Consider the following 22,009-nt stretch of genomic DNA (forward strand, 5'->3'; position numbering starts at 1 on the left):
GGAGTCTAAATACCGTTGTGGATCTGGGCTGTAGGGTCCAGAACATTAAGCTAATTACCCTAGGGGAGGAGTGAATAAGACAGGAGGTTGCCTTTTGTTTGAAACCTCATAGCTATGAGGGATTGTGCCACCCAGACTTCAGGCACTAAGCTGAAAACAAGTTCAAATCACCCTCAGTGAAGATTTTTTAAAGTTGTACATTTAGGGGGGAAAATGTCCTTCTCCTTTCAGAGATTCTTCATGGTGGTTCTGATGATCAGTTCACTAGAGAAGAAATACTAGAACCGTAAAGAACTTTAAATATTTTATTTTTAAAAAAATGTATTCTATTTACAATCTGCAAGTAAAAATCTGTGTATGGTTAAAAAATCATGTACAATATGGCTTCACACATGAAAAGATTAGCTCTGAGTAGCAACCTATGGAGCATTGCAAGGCTATGATGCATTCTGTCAGAGTTCTTTTATATAAAAGGCTATTGTCTATGAGAGAGAAACCTACATTACTATGCCTTATGAGGATTAAAGTAGTGTGGCTGGAAGGCATGAAACCATGGTCTTTCATCAGTGGTGAATTTGCCCAGAAACTCTTCAGTTATTTATGAATCTGGTTCTCTTGGAGCAAGACGTATCTTCCATTTAAGTTGACTTAAATACCAGAACACTACTGTCCCATGGTCTGAGGTAAATGCTTTGCAAAGGATATTCCTTTATTGGAGGCAGCTGTACAAGAAGTTAGACAGTGTGAATTAAGACTGTTAGTCACTTATTGCACCTTAAAGCTAGGCAGAGGTCTTATAGTACTGGCATTTCCATTTTAAAACAAAAATGTATAATGTCCTAGTTTATACCACTTTCAGTTTATAAAGTGTTGCCTTATATATTTTTAACGAGTTTCTCTCCCGCTCCCCAAGCAATTGAAATAGCAAACGTTAGTGCTGATTGAGTCTGTTTCCTGCCCTGGTGAAAAACACTTGACTCTAAAGCAGTGGTGGGCAACTGGGGGCCTGTCAGGGTAATCTGCTTGTGGGCTACGAGACAGTTCATTTACATTGACAGTCCATGGTTCGCTGTTCCCGGCCAATGGGAGCTGCGGGGAGCCACAGGGACACGCTGGCTGTCACTTCCCGCAGCTCCCATTGGCTGGGAATGGCAAACTGCGGCCACTGGGAGCTGTAGGTAACCGAACCTGTGGATGGTCAATGTAAAACTGTCTCGTGGCCCGTCAGTGGATTACCCCGATGGGCCGCTGGTTGCCTGCCACTGCTTTAAGGTCTGCCATTCATTATGTGTTAGCCCTAGACAATCACTGTCTGAACTTCCACCTCCCCTTCCTGGGAGGCTATCACAAACTCTCCTACGTGCTCCATTATTTCAATATCCTCTGATGCAACCATTGTCACAGTTGCTTCTTCTGTCTCAATGCTACCCTCTGTCGTCAGCACAGCTCCTTCGCCAATAGCCGAAGCCAGTGTCATGGCAACCTGCTCTGTAAGACTTTCTGGTGTTGCTATGGTGATAGTGTCTGCAGTGTCAGTAGTTACTTCAGAGTTTTCTGCCACTGTAACGTTCTGCACGATGATCTGGTGGCCAGAGTTTGCTTGATTTACTATTTGCTGCACAACCTTCATAATGTGACTGTCAACCTAAGTTAAGAAAAAAGGTTATTTTTATCAATAATTGAGACAATTCCTCTTGTTCAATGTATTGTGCTTACTGCTGCCCAGCTACAACTGTAACTGCAGCCTGGTAGCTTTTTTTAGTGAGGTAATACAAACAAATAGGTTCAGATAAATTCAAATACTTATTGAAGGTACGGCATCTTCATGAGTGAGATAGCTGAAGTACTTCACATTACATCTCATCTCACTAGAGAACTGCTGGTATTTGAGAAAGAAGCAGTTTGTATAATGAAGTCAAGACATTTTTTAAAACTAGCATGAGCATGTCAAAGATTCCAGGTTCTTAAATACCAGAGTGATGGCCTTAGTGTAAGAACTTAAGAAAGATGAACCACAATGTGTGTCTCCAGCAGGAGACTAGCCAGCCTCTCACTTTAACTTTGCAGTTCCAAGCAGGGGGTTGAACCAAACCTGAACACTTGAGTAAACTGGAACGGAACCCAAAAAACCCCTGAACTGGTAACTCATTCCAAACAAGTTCAGTAATCAAATGCTGAGGGACATCTCTGTAGTCTTTTGGGAGTGCTGGAAGGGTCTCTCTCTTTCTCTGCTCCAACCCTAGAGAGAAGGCGGGAGGCAGAGACACTACACTTCCCAGGAAGCCATTGAAAGAGAAGAATGGGAGAGAAGAGTTCTGGTATTAGTAGTTCTCCTGGCTGTTATGCCTAGATAGAGGACTAGTTCTGGGAAAGAACAATAACTTCCAGAACACCTCAATCACCTGCTGAGTGCTTGTTCCTCCTATGCAAGTGAATGTAGAAAGAAAGGATGTTTTCTAGCCTGAAATTCATTTTGTACATAAGAGCGGCCATACTGGGTCAGACCAAAGGTCCATCTAGCCCAGTATCTTGTCTTCTGACTGGCCAATGCCAGGTGCCCCAGAGGGAATGAACAGAACAGGTAAATCATCAGGTGATCCATCCCCTGTTGCCTATTCCCAGCTTGTCACCTTAACAGTCAAATATGACTGACAGAGGTCTGGAGGATGTTGTACTAGTGAGAGCAAATAACTTGTTTAAAAAATTTTCTACAGTGAAAAATATTTCATTGTATTCTTTTGCTAGGAGTTACAGTGCAAGCATAAGTGTGAGACATTGAAACAGTTCAGATATTTCCTGTAGGTTAAACAGGTTTGAAGTAGCTAAACTGGTTACTGAACTAAAATTTTAGGTTAGTTTGAGCTGGAACCAAACTGCAAAGTTAAATATTGATGATTCCAACCAGAATTGAATCAAATTTAGCCATTCGACTCCTTCATTCCAACTATGATTTTCTTCGTTTTAGTACACTTACGGCTCTCTACAGAATGTCACTAAGTTTCACACAGATCTTACAGTGTTAATGTGAAGTCCCCACTTACCCAGTATGTACACTATTTTGTGCTGAGCCATAAAGCCCAGTCTGCAAAACTATATTTTGGGGGGAGTTTGCTGGGTTTTGGTATACTTAGTGTGGCTTCAGGCATGGTATGTTCATCTTAACAGTGGGTAATGGACAGCACGCTCCGAAAGGAGCATCAAAATTGGCAGCCTACCTCATGTCTTGTTCCCTCTATTATTTCAGTAGCTTCACTGGTCTCCATGTCTTCAGTAGCAGTCTGGAAAGAGACAAAGCAAAAGAATGCTATAATGGATCCTGTTTGTGAGAAGCTTTGCAACAGAAGTGCAGAATCCCTCCCACAATATTCTTCCTGTTCTCCCTCTACTGTTATGACTTGTCTTTCTCAAGGAAGCAGGTGTATGTAGTTCCCTCCAGGCCCTATTAACACAGGTTACTCAGAAGTGATGCAGGTTGCGCCCCTCTTAGCAGAGACTCAGCATCCTTTCACCATAGCACCCTGTGGACTGATGGACTTTTCTCCCCTATTTATTGCATTACAGATGAGCAATGCACATTTAGTTACAGCACAGGTTTCAGTGGAACACAAGCCCTTCTTTCTGTCTCCTCTTCCTTATCCACTTGTTACTACCAGCCCGGTATAGTGGCTTATTACCTCAATGATGTATTCTTGAGTGTCTGCCACCACTGAAGAAAATTCTACTAGAACAGTATGAGGATCTTCAGAAATAACTGTTGCTGCTAAGTTGTCAGCTGATTGACTTTCCTCGGAAACCATCACTTCTTCAACCTCTTTCAGTGCAAGAAGGCACCCACCTGAATATTTCAGGAACAGCAGGAGAAACAAGGATTTTCATACCCAGAATCTAATGCCAGGTCCCACCTAATATTGTGTCAACCTAATGAGACACTATTTATGGGATACTGCTGGGTAGAAGCTAGTACCAGTTATGTAATCTTCCTCCCTACCCCCACCAAACATTTTGGCCCAAGGTTTAGGCTCCAAGACAACATGCTACATTGGAGACTAGAATCCAGCCTCAACTTCAACAAATACAATGAAATTACTAGGAACGTAAGCGTTTGAGTGCTTAGATCAAATAGTGGGCAAGACTTTCAAAGTTCTCGGTGTATAAGAATAGACAGGAGTGAAAGTGGGCCAGTATGGCATACCAGTAAGTGGCCGCCGGTACCAACTGTACGCAGCTGATGTTAAAGTGCTACTGTGGCAGCACTTTAATAGTGCTGTCCCCTTTGCCCCACCCCATCAGCAGTTCTGCTGGGGGGGGGGGGGGTGACATTTAAGGAGAGTCCTTTGCCAAGGCAGTGCTTTGTCGTTGGCACTTTTTCCCCCTCCTGCCACCAATGGAGGGAAAAAAGAGCAGCTGCCCCAGGCCCGGTGATTTAAAAGGGCCCAGAGCAGCACGGGCCGGACAGCGTGGCTAGGCGAGACTGACCCTTGGCCCTGCCCCTTTCAGGGGCCCAGAGCCAGGCCCCCATACCAGTAAATAATCAATGTTACTTTCACCCCTGAGAATAGACCCAAGATTCCTTGACATCCCTCATAAGCAGCCAGGCCATTGTACCAGCATACAATTCAGCATATTTATGTTCCTAGCAAAGCTGTAACTATTCTCTAGAAGCATTGCATGCCAACATGATTTTAGAACATACTTAGTACATACCTCTACCCCCATGTAACACAACCCATAAACATAACATAAAAACGGATATAATGTGGTAAAGCAGCGCTCCGGGGGTGGGGCTGCGCACTCTGGCAGATCAAAGCAAGTTCAATATAACGTGATTTCACCTCTAACGTGGTAAGATTTTTTGGCTCCTGAGGACAGCGTCATATCGGGGTAGAGGTGTGTAAGAACAACAAGTAGTATGACTCAAGGGGTGCTGATCTCATCAACTACGTAAATATTTATTTGCAAGTGTTCTGAATATTAGTATTTGCCTAGCAGACCTTAGCAGCTTCAGCTAGACACAGCACACCCCTCTGTGGCATTTCACAGAAAAAGGTAGTAAGATAAAGGACAATTTCACTTGTCAAGAAACCAACAACAAATATAGAGTAGTTACCTGCCACATTTAACTTTACAGAACACAAAATGCGAGCAGCTGTTGGTACCTGGCCCTTCTATTGTGTTTTAATCCTTTTGCTGTTGGGAGGCAGGTGAACTTGCAATAGTTTATGAAGACACCTGTTTTTTCTGGCCTCACCTAAAGCCTTGGAGAATGTAACAATTATGGGACAAAACAGCCAGACCCATATTATGATATTCAGAGTGGAAGTTGCAAGGGAGAGAGGCTCTCTTCCCTTCCAAATACCACATTTTACAGATCATGAAAGCTAGCGTTTGAAACGCAGCTATCTCAATGTTTTTGCCTCTGTCAGACTTAACGTATCAATGAATTTGATTTCACTGATTTCCACTTTTCCTTATCGTTCTACGAGATGAATGGACCAGCTCTTGTTATCCATGGACCAGTTCTCTTACCTATCAGCATTACTTTTGGTTGGAAGGGTGAATGTAGAAGGGATTCATTTAGCAGTTTAAAGAATAAATGTTGCACCTTTTAATGCCACTCAACTGCAGGGAAACAATCAACAGCTTATGGGAAAGGCAGCTAGAGCCCATTCAAACAAGACTGGTCTATCAGCCACTGAATTTGCTTAGTGTGACTTGAGCAGACCTTGATGTCACACAGATCCGAGAAGTTTACTGTTACACAGATTCATACAAAATGATCACTAAGATTCAGCCATAGCAGGGCAGGTGGCCCAAATTAAACCACAGGAGAATCCCACCATAGACAGATGCCTCCCTATCTCACCTTTGGTTTTTAAGTGCCTGTTAAGAGTGCCATGCTCTGCAAACCCACGTCCACACTTGTAACATTTGTATGGCTTTTCGCCTGTGTGGTGACGGATGTGACGAACCAGTGAGCCCTTCTCCCGAAAGCCCCGGTTGCAGAACTGGCAGATGTAGGGCTTCTCTTCCAAGTGAGTGCGGAAATGAACCTGCTGGGCATTCTGCAGCAGAAAGTGGATACGATAGAAGAGTGAGTGATAGGAACAAACCACTTAAGCAGCCTCTCCCAGGGAGTATTACAGCTCTGACTTCAGAGCAGATACCCCTTTGAGGTTTTCCTCTCTGCCAAGCAGGAATATTCCTCTGCCACAGGTACTACAGATTATTCCTGAACAAAGAAACAGCTCCCACTATTTCCCTACTTAGAGATGAACTGCAAGGTCATTGTATCTAATGGTAGAGTCCAGGATCCTTTAGTTCTCCTGGAACAGCTCAAGATGGATAACTAAAATAAAACAGACCAAAACTGCATTCCCTACAATGAATTAGGAATCTGTTACAGAATGTCTGAGGCTGACATTAGTTCAGCGTGCTAACTGCAGCCTATACCTGGTACTTCAGAGGTAACTGCATCGTACATTTTCTGAAGCCAAATGTCATTCCCCAGAGGTGATTAGCTCATGCTTGTACATAGGAACTGCTATCTTTTAACTATCATATTTGGCAAAGAAAAAGTCAGTTCACATAGTGACTAATTCCCTCCCACCCCCCACCTGCTAAACTATTTGCCTTACCAATCCGCTACAGCATAGGATGTCCATCCAGAACAGGAGGGAATTTTCTCCAAAGCTTGTTTGAGCCTTGCCCCTCACTTTAAGCCCCTCATATTTATATCACTGGATCTTAAAACAAACAATTTTACTTTTTTTTTTTTTTTTTTTTTTTTTTTTTTTTTTTTTAAAGAGTTTCAGTTCCCTGTTAGACAAAGCCTGTTAACTTTCTACAGAGCATGACTTTGGGGAGGAAAGATCTGCAGGCAAGAGTGTTTTGGAAAGAGGCACCTACCTTTGTTTTGTATCTCTTGCCACACTTTGGACAGGAATATGGCCGCTCATCTGAGTGCACCCTCTTGTGTCCCTTCACATGCGCGATGGTCTTGTAGAGTTTGCCACACTCACCACAACGGAAGCGCCTCTCATTGACATGCACTTCCTGGTGCTTTTTCAACAGGTAGCCTTTCATGAACTCTTTACCACACTCCTCACATTTAAACACTTTGTAACCTAGAGGGAGACATCTTTTAGCCCATACGCAACACCACCACAAAGGAATTCTGAAATCGTTATTGCACCAAAATAATAACATTATAGCATGTCTGACCAGAGGGACTAGATGGCACAGGGGAGTTAATGTAAGATGATGTGGTGCTTCTCCCCTTCAGAGCCCTGGTTCAAATCAAGACCAGGCTGAGAATGGCTCTGTTGGTACTATCTAATGGCTATTTTGTGTCTTTCACATGAAACAGGTCTTGTCTCAGACCAGTTCCCAGTATTTCTGCCCACATCAGAGATCATCAGAATTTGCATTTGTCAGCAGCACCAGAGCCAAAAAGATTGAAGTCCATCTGTCCCCCCCATCTTTAGTACCACTCCCTCCACAGCAAGGCAACGTGCAGGCATGTAGCGGGAACATTTGTCCTGCTAACTGTGCTGTACCTTTTATGTGGCTAAAATGAAAGACTTTCTGCAGAAGACCATTCTTGTACCCTCCTTGAAGTCTAGTGGGGAAGAGGAGGAATGATTTTTCCAATATAAGCATTAACAATGGATAATAAATATGAGGTCTTCTCCATTCTCTCAAATTCTATTAGCTACCTATTCTTTACAGAATCCAGCTCAAAATTGTACTTGTTGTTTTTTAAAGCATGTCAAGGAGCTGTTCCAGCCACTCACAGATCTGGTCTCTCTTCAATCTTTTCCCTGCTCATCTAGAATCCAGCTCTCATGTTCCTTCCACACAAAACTTACCCCCACTAATGCAAGAGCCTTCACTTCTGCAGCTCCTGAAATATGGAGCTGCTTTTGCATTTTTTAAACCTAGACTTTACATCACTTTCAGATCTCAGGGGAAGTCTCTTCTCAGTTGTTCTGAGCTTCATTTCTCCATTAGTGTTTTAAATGCTAATGGAATCTGCATGCAGTTGCGGGATAAAGTTTGCACAACAAATGCTACATAAACAGTTCAGATATGTACATTTTAGAGAACAGCATGTGCAGTAGGCTTACCTAAATGTCCTTTGATGTGTATTTCAAGGGAAACAGACCCACTGAAGACTTCACTACAGTGAGGGCAAACATAACTTTTGTATCCGTTTGTTTCTGTATCTGTCTATTGAAATTAAATATCATAATATAAGTGCCTTGTCCATATAGTATGTGGAATCAATATTCCTAATCAAAATTCTAAGCTAAATGTGCTTTGATTTAAAGACAAGAAAAATCAAGTTATCAAAGAAGCAGATGGTGTGGACACCAAGTTCTAACGCACAAAAAATATTACACTCTCTGCTGGTCACTATGTGGCTACATAGTGCACAAATATTAGAAGTGTAGATACACTGAAGCCAATGCCTAAGGTGATCACATGTGATCAAAGCCCACTTATTTCCTATGGAAAAGAAAAAATAAGCTAATTGATAAAAGCGCATGATGCAAACATACAGTCTCTACTTGCTCTACTTCAACACACTGTTCCCCACACTGCTCTTCTTCCGCTTCCATCTCTTCATTTTCTTGTTCTTCTGTAGCAGCCACACTAGGTTCATCTGATTTTTGCATCTCCTCCACAGTGACTTTTTCTATCACAATCCCAGAATTCCTCATGGCCTGCCTCAGCAAGTTCTCACTGTTCACTTCCCATTCACATGGTAGTTCCTTGGGATTTGATGGCTAAAGAAAATCAAATAGTCAGAACAACAGATGTGAAGGCAACCTTTTAGACAACAGAACTCTGTATTCCAGTGCTTGTCACCAGCGTGACTGGTTCTGTGATCTTACATACCAGAAAGCAAGAGAGAGACTTCTGCTTTGGAGAAGTCCTAGAGCTTGAGAAACTGGACTTGAAGGGATACTTTCCAGCCCTTCTCTTGATGTCTAACCTCAGGGAGTGGCCATAAAATACGGCCATTTTAGGTCACTCCAGAAGTATACCAAACATCACTGATCCCATACAGATACGTGACAGATCACTTCGATTTTACAATGGAGGCTGTAAACTCCATTACCAGATGCTCTAGTAGGCTATCTGAAAAGGCCACACACAGCCATTTATTTTCTCTGAACATGCAGGCTATTTTCCTATGTGCTTTTGAGATCAGTTTCACAGCCTGGACATGAAAAGCATCCTCAGCCTTATTTACACCTGGCTTGTTAGCTTCTTTTAAATTTAATATTCACATCAAAGTTAAGATGTTAATAAATAAGACATTAGTAGCACCACAGACTTTTGTTTCTCCCCAGGCAAGAGGATATATTGACAACCAGATGCCCTACCATTCTCAGTCCTGTAAAGAACCATTCAGCAGCATGAGCTATGTGTTATTTTCAAATGAGATTAGAACGTTTGCCATCTAGTGTTGGAACTGAAGTTCTACAGGAAAGGTAGCTACTGAACATAACAGAATTAAAATTGGTCTATACAAGCCCTGTTCAGACCTTCTTGAGTAAGACCTCTCCTTTTGAGTGTGTCCTTGGAACTGATAGTAAGGGAAATTTAAGTGAGCAATGCTGCCTTCCAACTCAAGAGCCCTGACCAAGGAATAGCAACTTTGCTTCTTTGCATAAAATATGTGAAGGGTATCCAACAGAAACAAACACACCTCTTGATCCAAGGATTTTGTATCAACAACAGGAAGCTCCTGCATTTGGACATGGACTTCATGAAGGACATTGCCTTTTGCATCTGTTAATAGGTGAATCACAGGAGTCTCAATGGATTCACTTGCTATAGGTGAAACAGCCTCTGTGTTTGAACTACAGGATTCTTAAGGAAAAGAAGCACAGGATTAAACAACCAGTCTAGTTCTGAGTTTGAAGCTAAACCCTATGTACAGCCACTTGACTTAATTGTACTTCAGTATATCTTACTCAGCGTATCTAGAAATATTAACCTCTGGCTGAAGGACTGCTTTTTTGCATTTACCATGTGTAATCCTTTTCTAGCATTGTTCCATATGACATCCAGCATTGCAGATAGATAAATTTCAACACTGATTTCCATGTCAATTTTGTGATTATAATGGTCTTGGTGCCAGATTCTCAAATAAATCTTTCAATCTATGATCCGTATTTACTCATCCATGGCATGCCTCTGTCCATATTCACTCTGGATTGACAGGTTGGCTACCAGAGGTAGTTTCTTTCTAAAGAATGGGAGTCAGATCTCTCTCTCTCTCACACACACACACACACACACACACACACACACACCTCTTTTGAATGCCAGGAATGTTACATGACCTACACTTTGTTTGATGCATGACATGTATTTGCTATTTCACTGACCTGTTGGCAATTCATCTTTGCTAACAACTATTTCTTTGCTCACGTTGAAACGGATTTTTTCAGTGCACGGTGTCAAAGATTTCAGATGCCGTGTCAAAGCTCCTGATTCCCTGAAGCTTTTCCCACACTTCTTGCATTTGTAAGGTCGTTCATCTTGACAAAGTAAGAGAAAGAACAGAATTTGTTTGATGTAATGATACATGAACTCCATCAAAGAATTTTCACTTGATCAAACATACTTCTAATACAGCACTTTCCAACCTTTTGGAGCAAGTTTAATTGCCTGTGCCCACTACCTTCCATCCAATTACATGCACTATCTGCAATGGCAAGAGTTTTTGAAACTAGGATTCTGAGCAGCCCCAACACCAGGGGATTTAGACTGCACTCAGCTCAGTGCAAGGTGGAAAACAGTGGAGCATTTCAGCTCATCATTTATGACAAGATGGAGGAGCCAAGTACAGCCCAGTCCAGCAATTTGGAACCATTATACTAAAACAGACGGCATTTTACCTGTGTGACGCCGGTGGTGTCGAATGAGAGACCCCTTTGTCCTAAATGATGTTCCACATAATTTACATTCATAGTCCTTCCTGCTACTATGAGTGATCATGTGAGCTTTAAGGATACTGGCCTAGAAAATGAGTTGATTTTAAAAAATTGGTAGAAATGCTCCTTTATTGTTTTACATTTCAACAAATCAAAGACATTCAAGAACACTCACACTATTAATCCAAAATGTAACTGTAGAACTGCTAGAATGTTGACAAAAAACACAAAGTTCCAGCCATTACCAGAATTAAAGAAGTGCTTGTATTATTAAATTTACAAGCGAAGAGAATGGACATGTTGGAATGCAGCCTAATGCACAACTACATAAGTTACATAAACCTTCCTGCTTCAGGGCTTAAGCCAATTACTACGGTTAAGAAGCAGCTTCACCTGCAGATTATTCCATGATTGTCCATTATAGAGGTTTCTTACTTTCCTCACTGGCCACTATCAGAGACAGGGTACCAGATAAAGATAATAGTCCACTGGTGTGATCGAGTATGGCAATTTCTTTGTAGACAGCCATTAAACCTTTATCATCAATGGCCAATCTGACTGACTGGTACTAGTTTTGAAATGAGGTCGCTCTCCAAATAGGATCATGTATTAGAAAATGAGTTTTCTATCAAGTCTGAAGAGATCATGATGCACAGCTGTCCTAAAGGATTTGAGAATATGAACATTACAAAGTAGCCCGTAAAGCTACCAGCTCCAGAACTTACTGTTTTAAATGTCTTGTGGCACAACTCACACACATATCGACCTTCTTTATTAACCAGCAGCTTCACCCTGATCAGCTCTGTGGAGCCATCTTGTTCCATGTCATCGGGGCTGCCCGCCCCTTCCGTGATCTCACCATCAATCTGGCCATTTGGGTTTTCAAAAACTTGTTCTCCTGTGCCAATGACTTCTTTGATGTGCCCACTACCTAGGAAAAATATATGAAGACAGCTACGTTCTTTACATAACACAGGTTCACGTGACTCAATGGATTCAATCTTTTAGGATAGCAAATAGTGGAAAGAAAAGGGAAGCAGGGGACTAAACATAAATGGTATATGCCAAAGTCAATATTGACTGATTATGGAACTCTCTATTGCATTTTCAAAGTCATGTTAAAGGTGGTAGAGCTCAAGACGGATGTTCTTTGAAGCGGAGTTTTAAATCTAAATAAAATACACAAATAAATCTAAATAAAATACTCTAGTTAGAGCTGGAAAGGTGCCTTGCAGGATTTCCACTCATCATGATAGTTGTGGAGATTTAGCATGCTCCCTCCTTAGTTCAACCAATCCCAGAGCTCAGGAGCCATACACAGATCCCTATGTGAGACAATGTGTTGGACTGGCAACCACCAGACTAGTCAACAAGGCCTTTCAACTGCAACTATGACAGGGATGTCATCTCACATAACCTTTGAAAGTAAATGCCACAAACATGTGAGTTGGAAGGGACCTGTAACTAGGTGGTCTGGTCAATTCCGCTGCAGCATGGATTTATTTTGTACAGAAAATAGGCAATATAGTGCAAGCCAAAATCAGTTACACCACGGAGACACTAAAACAAAAAGTTGTAGTTCTGCAAAACCACATTAGACAGGGATGCAGTGATTATGGATTAAATGGAAAACTGACAGGGAAAGAGTTCATTTAAAACTTTCTAACCAGGTACAGCTTCAATAGAAAAAAGTGTTTTGTAATTTATATTTTTTCTAGAGGACCTATCGATTTACTAAAATGAATACATGCAGAAATGAATAATGGAAGTAAAGTTTCAGAAACATTAAAGTCTTTATTTTAAGAAGAAAAAATATTTCCATTACTAATTATTATGAACATTGATTAATAATTTAATGTGACTTCATTTGAACTAAAATCTAAAATTCTATTGAGAAACCATCTTCAGTTGCAGAGTTAACATCGCCACACAAGGACCTACATATACAAGTTTATTCAATTATAATTTTTGCCTCCATTTTAGAATTCACTTCAGAAGATCCAAGAGTCAAGGTCATTTTTGTGATGTACTAGAGAACTTCTATCCACAAAGCTTTCTTAGGAAGTGTACACGTAGCAATTTTCAGACCAGAAGGTGTATTAAAGTTATAATTCCCTAAAAATGGAAATTTGCAAAAGAAGCTATTAACTGAAAACTAGTATACATTTTCATTGCTTAAAAAACCACCTAAAATCTGTTTCTCCCCATACACACAATAGAGTGAAGCTAAACCAACTCTAACAGCATACAGTATTGACTATGAAATCAAATTCTTACAGAGCTAGTGAGGGCACAACTCAAATTTACAATGCAACTCCATCTGACTAACCTTTACAGTAAGGCAAGAGACTAAATAATAGATTACTAAAGTAACATCAGTTACATAAAGACCTTGCAACTTACCTACTATCGAAGATGCATTAGTGATTTCTTCTGCTATTGAAGATGCTTCAACAACTATATGCGCAACAGTTATGGACTCCTCAACAGAAGGAACGACCTCCTGTAACAGATGTTTTAGTAGGAAAAGTTAAAATCATATCTGATGTTTGCTTATGTTAGATTATTGTTCTAATTATTTTGAGACATGGCTGTCACCTTTTGTACTTCTTGGCTAGGAAGACTTGTTGATGTGGCAGTAATGGCTTCTTGAGTTCGTTGACAGATCTTTTGTAATTTGTGTTGTACAAATTCCTCCAAAGAGGTGAACTCAGAATGACAACGACCACACTTGTGAACATCATCTTCATCTGCAATTTCAAATGTAAGAAATTATTAGATTTGGAAGTTAACATACATGGTGTTTAAGACTGTATGACAACAGCTCTTTGCCACCCAGTCTACTAAATCTCCTACAATATGAAGAGAGGAAGTTGAAATTGGAGCATGTAAGAATTAAGACTGTTTCCCCATTAGATACATTTTTGCTCATACAGCAGTATTTTCTTTTGGGGTCTGTAGAGGGCTGTGATGTTAATTTGCTTAAGGGGCAACACTGTGGCATTCATGCATCACAGGGACACAGGTTGGATAGGTCACAGTCAGGAGCAACAAGATAAGGCGCTCCAAGTTTTTGAAGACAAGTTACATAAACACTTTGTGCAGTCTTGCAAAAGGATCATGAACATTTACCAACCCAGACAACACAGCAGAGGATATTAAAAAAGAAATCTAGTGACACATTCTTTGCCCTCCAAAAAGTGGGGTTACTCATCCAAAGAGAGTGAAAATTTACAAAGCTGCCTTACTACATAGCCCATTACAGCATCTCCCTCAATCAGCACTAATCCTCACTATATGCCTAAGAAACCTGGAAAAGGATAGGAAACCTTAATCAGGAAATAAAACCAAAGAGACAGCCTTTGGAAGAGGACTTTAAGGGTATGTCTTCAGGCCAGATCAGCAGGCAGTGATCAATCCAGCGGGGATCAATTTATTGCATCTAGTCTAGACGCGATAAATCGACCCCCGAGCGCTCTCCCGTTGATTCCTGTACTCCAGCTCAGAGAGAGGCGCAGGCAGAGTTGACAGGGGAGCAGCAGCAGTCGACTCACCATGGTGAAGACACCACGGTAAGTCGACTTCAGCTACGTTGTTCACATAGCTGAGGTTGCTTAACTTAGATCAATCCCCCCCCCCGTAGACCAGGCCCTAGAGCAGGGGTTCTCAAACTGGGGGTTGGGACCCCTCAGGGAGTTGTGAGGTTATTACATGGGAGACTGTGAGCTGTCAGACCCTGCTTTGGCTCCAGCATTTATAATAGTGTTAAATGTATTTTTAAAAGTGTTTTTAATGTGTGGGGAGGGATCACACGCAGAGGCTTGCTATGTGAAAGTGGTCACCAGTACAAAATTTTGAGAATCCCTGCCCTAGAGTCTAGAAAGATGCTTTCTCGGAATATAGCAATGGCCACACTGGATCAGACCTGAGATCCAGCTACTTCAGTATCCCATTCCCAACTGTGGTCAGCATCAGATCCTTCAGAGGAAGGTGTAAAAACACCTTAACAGGCAGAGGCGGGATAATCCCCCCTACACACACATTAGGTCTCAACCGTATTTCTACTAGTTAGAGATAAGTTTACACCACGGAGCATGAGGTTTAATATCCCTTCCAAATGTGTTGTTAGCATTAACTCACATAACTCTGGACACTGTCATTCACACAAATGTCCAGTCTTTTTTTTTGGCTCTTTCTAAAATTCTTGGCCGCAACAACTTCTTGTTGCGATGAATGTGCACTTCCTCTTTCAGGTCTGAATTAGCCATTTTTAAGTTTTGACTATTCTCTTGTTGTGTTGCATGACAGGGAGAACTGAAGCTCCCTATCTGCCCCTACTAGAACATTTCTCATTTTACCCCTTTTTACCATGTCCCCGCTTGTCTCCTTTCCAAGGGCAATTACCCCACGTTTTTTCAGTCTCTTTCGATAGAGTTTCCCAGGCCCCTGGCCATTTCCATCACCCTCTCTGCATCCCATCCAATGCTGCGACATCCCCTCGGAGCCGGGGGACCCGCACTGCAGGCAGCGCCCTCCCCGATCACCAGCGGCTGTCCGGGAGCGGGAGCAGGGTGCTGAGAGGCCGGCGCGGGCCAGGGGCGCTCTGGGGGCCCAGCGCTGTCCGTGCCCCCGCCCCACGAGGGGCCCGGAGCGCGCCACCCCCTCAGCAGGCCGCTCGCCCCTCAGGCCCCGCCCCAAGCCCGTTACCTTCCTCGCTGAAGGGCGCCGGGAGGCTGAGAAAGGCGGTGGGGCCGGCGGGCGCCTGGGCCGGGCTGGAGGCCGCAGTCGCCGCCCCCTCCTGCTCCCCAGCCGCGGCTGCCGTAAGCCCCGCCGGCCCTGCGCTCGTTGCCATCACGGCCTCCATGTCGCAACGCGCCGCACCACCAAGATGGCGGCTTTACGGCCGTGTCGTCATAACAACGGGCCGCATGCCACAGGGGAGGGGCAGGTAAGGGAAGGGGAGCAAGGAGCTCCGCGCGGGAGCCTCGCTCTGACACACCACTCCTCTGACCCCTATGATCCTACCCTGACCCTCCGTGAACCTGAGGCTCAGGTGACCAGTTACCGCCAGATGCAACTAGGGGGCGGGGCTTGCTTAGCCAATGGGCTGAGAAGAGGGTGTGGTCCAAAACCAGTTACCCAATGAGATGTAGGGGCGGGGCTGAGGGCACGCTCGGGTCCCCGCGCGACATGACCAAGGTTATGGGTCCTGTCACCCACTGGACTAAAGAGTGGGCGGGACTCCATGCCGTATCCGCCAACGAGCAACGGCGGGGGCGGGGCTCCCTGGGTAATTTGCCCAATGGGCAGCAGTGGGGGCGGGGCTCCGTGCCCCGCTGCCCAATAGTCGGAGGCCTGCGCACAGCGCGCGCGCCGGCCGGCCGGCTGAGGTGAGAGGGTCGGACGATGGCGGAGGGCTCGGCGCGGCGCTGCCTGCGGCTGGGAGCCGGCCGCGGCCCGGGAGGTCTGGGCGCGGACACGCTGCTGTTCGACTGCGACGGGGTGCTGTGGCGGGGCGACGCGGCGGTGGCGGCGCGCCGGCCGTGCTGAGCCGCCTGCAGCCCGGGCCAAGCGCCTCTGCTACGTGACCAACACAGCAGCCGCACGCGGGACGCCTACGCCGAGAAGCTGCGCGCCTGGGCTTCCCCCCGGCCGAGCCGCGGCAGTCTTCGGCTCGGCCTACTGCGCCGCCCGCTACCTAGCCGGGCCTGCCCCCGACGCCGCCGCCTACGTGCTGGGCAGCCCCGCCCTCAGCGCCGTTGGGCCGTCGGCGTCCCGCACCTGGGGCCGGCCCCGCCGCCCTGCCCGGGCCCGGCCCCGCCGACTGGACCCGCGCGCCGCTGGATCCGGCAGTGCGCGCCGTGCTGGTGGGCTTCGACGAGCACTTCTGCTACGCCAAGCTGTGCCAGGCGCTGCGCTACCTGCAGCGGGGCGGCCCCGGCTGCCTGCTGGTGGGCACCAACCGCGACCACCGCCTGCCGCTGGAGGGCGGCGCCGCCATCCCCGGTGCGTGGCTGGGGGGCCGGGCCTCCTGCCCCGTTCCTCCTGAGAAGGCGGGGCGATGGGTCCCCTCAGGCCGCTCCCAATGGAGGGGTCGGCCCTGGCCACGGCCTGGAGCATGGATTTTTGCATGTGTGTTTCCGCGTTCCGGGAGGGCTTGAAATATCGCCAAAATATGTCCCCACTGTGGGCTTAGTGCCACCTCTGCAGCCCCTCGGCTGGCCAATGCACTGATACTTGGGGTCACAGCTGTCGTGCAGCTTTGTGCCCCGCCCACAGTCCCCTTGGCTAGGTGATGTGCTGGTACCCTTGGGTCACAGCTGTCACACAGCTGCATGCCTGTCTGCAGTCTCCTTGGGCAGGTAATGTGGTGGCCCCTGATGTCACATCTGTTACATTTCTGTGCCCCATCTGTAGCCCCCTCGACCAGATCATGTGCTGATGTAGGCATCCAGCCTACTTCACTCCAACACTGGAATGAGGAAAGGGCCATTCAGTTATTCCTCATGTTCTTCCCCTGGAGGACCCTTTGTGGATGCTACTCTAGATGTCCCTTTGTCCTGTCATCAGCTTCTTTGCTCTCCAGCCCACCCCCAAGTTATAGTGAGTGAAAAGTGCTTTCCTGAACAACATGCATCCCTACTTCACATTCTGTAGCTTCTTATTTAGTTTCTTGACTCTTCTCTCTTTGTGGCAAGAGATATGGGTGTGATGGCAGTACCTACAGCTTGTGTGACTTTATGCTTCAGTTGAGTCTCCTCTGCTGTATTTTGTTAAAGAATGTGGTGGGACACCTATGCTGCTTGTATATGGGCATCTCAATGGCAGAACAAGTTTTGGGGACAGGTGTCTTTCTTGGATATAGTCCACTGATTACAGCTGTGTAGAAACCAGCACTCTGATGCTGGATGGTTGGGGACTGCACTGGCTCCATGGTTCAGGGCTGCCCTGTTCCCTGTGGAGCCTGGATCTGTTGGGGCCAGTGGTCCCCAGCAGCCTGATCTCTATGGTGGAATACACAAGTAGAATCTTTCCAATTCCAGTCAGAGCAAATGAGGCAGTCTAAATTTGGAGTATTCTGGAATGTAAGAAGCTTGAGGGGTTTGACCCTGGCTGACCTGTGGCCTAAGTTCCCTCTAAGCTGTGTGGCCGCACAGCTGCCTATTAAGCCCTGCAGAGGGGCTCCGGGCTGTGGCCGGGGGGAGGGCTGAGGGAGTCCTCTCTCCCCACCACAGCCCCAGGGCAGCCTGCATCCTGAACCCTTCATCCCTGGCCCCACCCCAGAGCCCACCACCCCAGCCAGAGCCCTCACGCATCCCTGCCCAGCCTCCCACACTCCGAATCCCTCAGCCCCACCCCCACCACATGAATTTTATGTGCACCAATATGAAGGTGATGTGTCATTCCGCACATGGATGTAAAAAATATGAGGGAACGCTGCCTGTGGCCCTCTTTTCACCTGTTCAGTCACAGAACTGGATTTTCTAGAAAAACCTTTACTCTAAACCCTCTTCTGTTGCAGTAACATGCAAGCACCCCATCCTTTGCAGCTGACTGGGGATCTGGTGGAATACAGGCACGGCAGTGAGGTCTATATGGCAGCAATTGCACTGCATGGCTTCGCTGACAGGGTAGCTCAGCAACCCCCTGTTGTTGCAAATTAAAATATTTTATAAATGAGAGGGAGGGGTTGGATTTCCCCACTCTGCCTTAGTCTGCACCAAGTAAGCTGCCTCTTGCCCATTATTAGGTCTTTAATATTGTGGGGTTACATGTCTGAAATACCATGCAGTGCAGCACTGGCTCATCTGGGTACCACAAGTCCTGTCCTATATTTCACTTAGCTTTTCTCTTCTGCCTTCAGGGACTGGCTGTCTTGTGAAAGCAGTGGAGATGGCAGCAGAACGTGAGGCATTCATCATAGGCAAGCCCAGCCGATACATTTTTGACTGCGTGGCGAGTGAGTTCAAGATCGAACCCGCTCGTACCATCATGGTGGGAGATCGACTGGACACAGACATCCTTATGGGCAATAACTGCGGCCTCACCACTCTCTTGACTCTCACTGGAGTCACTACTCTGGAAGAAGTAAAAGGTCACCAGGAGAGTGACTGCCCTTCCAGGAAAAGCCTGGTTCCTGATTACTATGTTGATAGCATAGCTGACCTTCTTCCTGCACTTGAGGATTAAAATAGCAAAAATCTCTCCAACTCCTGAAAAGGTACCCATGTTAGTGAAGGGCAGTAGTTAATATCACCACTCATTACTTTAATGCACACACAGTGTGACACCACTTGCAATTGCAAACGGTTAGCTTTTAACCTTCCATTTGAGTCCTATGATGATTTTGTTTACAAATCTTGTTTTTAAAATGCACTTTGAAATGAAGAGGGCATTATAGTGTCACCCAGTCGTCTTGTGGTTTTTAAAGCCAACACGTACATCAAAAAGTTTGCAATATGAGGTGTCAGTATATTGTCTTGCTGAACTGGGTTAAGGAAAACTGAATAGATTTAAAAAACGAACCAACCTTGCAGTATCTTTTGAATGAGAAACCGTAGCTCAGACTTGATTATTCAGGGAATTAACTCTTTGGTATAGCTGTCCAATGGCTCTCTTCTATGCTTGCCCGGGCTGGCTCAGTTAGAATTTGGTCCCATGCTGGGTTCTTGATGCTTACTCAGGTCCTGTTCTAGATGTGCAGCCTATTGCAGGTGTAATTTCAAGGGAGAGCAATTCAAATATCTGCCCTGTATTTGAGCATATAAATTGCAGTTGTGATACAAATTAGACCAGTTCTACATGCAAAGTATATTAATGATTTTTTCTGTATGTTGTATTTGTCCAAATATTGGATGTATATGTAAAGTATGTGTGGTATATAAAGTAATTGCCCTGACTGACACTAAAGAGATATATCAGAAATGTATTTAAAGTATACATTAAACATAATATATTGAGAATTTATCTTGTTTCCCAAAAAGAAGGATATGAAGAATGTTCTTCACCCTTTATTAAGAATTAATGTTTAAAGGCACTTGCATACTAATGAGAGAATGCAGTGAGTGTAATCACACAGAACTGTCCTACATTAATACTGTTTGCAGGAAAGAATTCTGTCAACTGATACTTTAAAAAAGTCAGTTGTGATCATTCTTAGAACTCCTCAGTCCCTCAATATCAAAACAAATGTTTGCTTGGGCTTCAGCTGTGTAAACTCTAAATCTGCTCCTTCTTTGAGGAATCTGTACAGTACACATGGTAAATCTTTCTTACTCCCTGGGCTTATTTTGTGTGGAATAGTGATTAAGTACTGGAACAGCATGGTGCTTCCTTTACATTTCTGATGTTAATACCTTCCTTGCAGAGCTGGTGTGAAGGCCTGATACCAGCTACTTGCCTAGGTAAGAGTGAATGCTCAGGTTATTTTGCTTCACAACTTTAAAATAGGCCTCCAGATAGCTTTTGTTCTTGCTGCACTAACCTCCACAATGAATATTTTAAGCTTTTGTGATTAAAAAATAACTCAAGTAATCAGATATGCAAATTGTGTGTTCCATTATTCCACAGAAGTTCTATTGGTAATTGAATGTGAGTCTGTGTTTTTTAATTTCTCTCTCATTGTTCTGTTTGAACAAGTCTGGCAGTGTATATTAGTGCCATTTCCTCATACTTAAACACTTGAAACATGTAAATGTATCATCTTGTTCATACAGCAATAATTGTGCAGTTCATAATATCTTTCAGTATTACCAGGAGATGAGCTGAAAAAACTCTTACAAAAGGTTAGTTATAAATTAATGTCAGCATTCATCTGTAACTCTGGAAGTGTGTAAGAGGCATTAGTTATATCTCTACCTTGTATTATGTTTCCTTTGTAAGCCTCAAAAGGCTTTGAGATGAAATGCCTGTGTCACATAGAATTTGTTCTTGACACTAGTTAATGTAAAATTGGACATGGTGGGTTTATTGCAGTTTGGGAAGACTTCAGATACAATATGTTCTTGGATTTATTTTCTAGCCTTGTACTTATCAAATTCTATAGAGATTCAGGAAAATATGTTAAGTAAAGGAGAAAATATCAGTGTGTTATTAAACCATGTAACAGCTGCACATCATCCCTGTTGAGAACTACACCTATACAATGGCACCATTACCTCTATTCATTCTGTCTTTCCCTAAGTATTGTGGAACTGTACTGGTGAAAACATTTATTATGCTTAAAGAATCTCCATAAATTTTGTTGGAATTGTCAATACTATACTTGAATTTACATTAAACTTACAAACCTGTTTTTCCTTTGGCTTTTCTCATTGTTTCTGTGGTCTGTTCTGTGTTTACATATAATGTTACAACAACATGAAATATTGCATCTAAAGGGGTGAAATACATATGCTGTTATATTGCTAACTCTGTTTTTTAGAACTAATATTCAGTCAATCTTCTTCTCCATTTTCAATACCTAGATCCAGCAATGAGTGGGTTGTAGAAGCCTGTGACCTGGCTAGCATTTTCACATTCTTGCAGTTTCAAACAAAATATCTTGCTCAGCATGGCTAAGCAGGTTCCTGCCCCTTTTTGTCCAGAATAATTAGAATAGATTGTGAAACATTTCACTTGACTTCTTTATCGCTGAGAGCATATATGTGGTATAAACTTGTTTGAAAGAAGGGTAGAGTCAGTGTTACAATGTTGGTCAGTAGTTACTCTTGCAGAACTAACCAGTGTGGTTAAATTGCATCACTGCCTGCTCTTTCTTCATCGGAGCTGAAGCTACTTCCTTTAAGGAACATGTTGTTGTGCCATGGTATTTCACAATGCCAGCATATGCTGAAGAGTTATTTCCTCTTAAAACTTTTAAAACTTGAAAGGAATGAGAAAAGTGGCCAGGTAACCCTTTGGCTGTAGCAGAACGTAGGCATGCTTTCTTAATTATGTGTCACTAGAGCACTTTGTATCATTGATTGCTAGTACCTTAACTTCACGCTGTCTTTTCTGAATTTTCAAGTCATACAGAAGTAACAATAGAATGAGAAGAAGCACAACTCTCTCCATTG

General features: G+C 44.1%; 2 protein-coding genes across 2 annotated transcripts; one reads left to right on the top strand and one right to left on the bottom strand.

Moving 5' to 3' along the window:
• Positions 1–291: 291 nt before the first annotated feature.
• E4F1 (E4F transcription factor 1) lies at positions 292–15,980 on the bottom strand. The gene is made up of 15 exons (XM_075069131.1): positions 15,660–15,980; positions 13,551–13,702; positions 13,356–13,455; positions 11,678–11,883; positions 10,917–11,037; positions 10,404–10,556; positions 9,719–9,882; positions 8,562–8,789; positions 8,127–8,229; positions 6,907–7,124; positions 5,864–6,062; positions 3,675–3,835; positions 3,216–3,278; positions 1,167–1,645; positions 292–1,089 (listed from the first exon to the last, which is right to left on the bottom strand). Exons 1-14 carry the CDS (start codon positions 15,814–15,816, stop codon positions 1,298–1,300), a joined length of 2,373 nt encoding a protein of 790 aa, XP_074925232.1. The 5' UTR covers positions 15,817–15,980; the 3' UTR covers positions 292–1,089; positions 1,167–1,297.
• A 376-nt stretch (positions 15,981–16,356) lies between these two features.
• PGP (phosphoglycolate phosphatase) lies at positions 16,357–21,261 on the top strand. Its single transcript, XM_032778415.2, is given in 4 exon segments — positions 16,357–16,588; positions 16,590–16,722; positions 16,724–16,958; positions 18,817–21,261. Coding segments are annotated over 4 exon segments (924 nt in total). The 5' UTR covers positions 16,357–16,358; the 3' UTR covers positions 19,143–21,261.
• The last annotated feature ends 748 nt before the right edge of the window (positions 21,262–22,009 follow it).

The sequence above is a fragment of the Chelonoidis abingdonii genome, chromosome 9 (genome assembly GCF_003597395.2).
Source record: "Chelonoidis abingdonii isolate Lonesome George chromosome 9, CheloAbing_2.0, whole genome shotgun sequence".
NCBI classification, from domain to species: Eukaryota; Metazoa; Chordata; order Testudines; family Testudinidae; genus Chelonoidis; species Chelonoidis abingdonii.

Coding starts and splice junctions, on each gene's coding strand:
- E4F1 (XM_075069131.1), bottom strand. CDS start 15,816: ATGGAGGCCGTGATGGCAACGAGCGCAGGGCCGGCGGGGCTTACGGCA. Junction 8,790..9,718: donor CAAAATCCTTGGATCAAGAG/GTGTGTTTGTTT, acceptor GATTTTCTTTAG/CCATCAAATCCCAAGGAACT. Junction 3,836..5,863: donor CAGGCACTTAAAAACCAAAG/GTGAGATAGGGA, acceptor TGAAATATTCAG/GTGGGTGCCTTCTTGCACTG.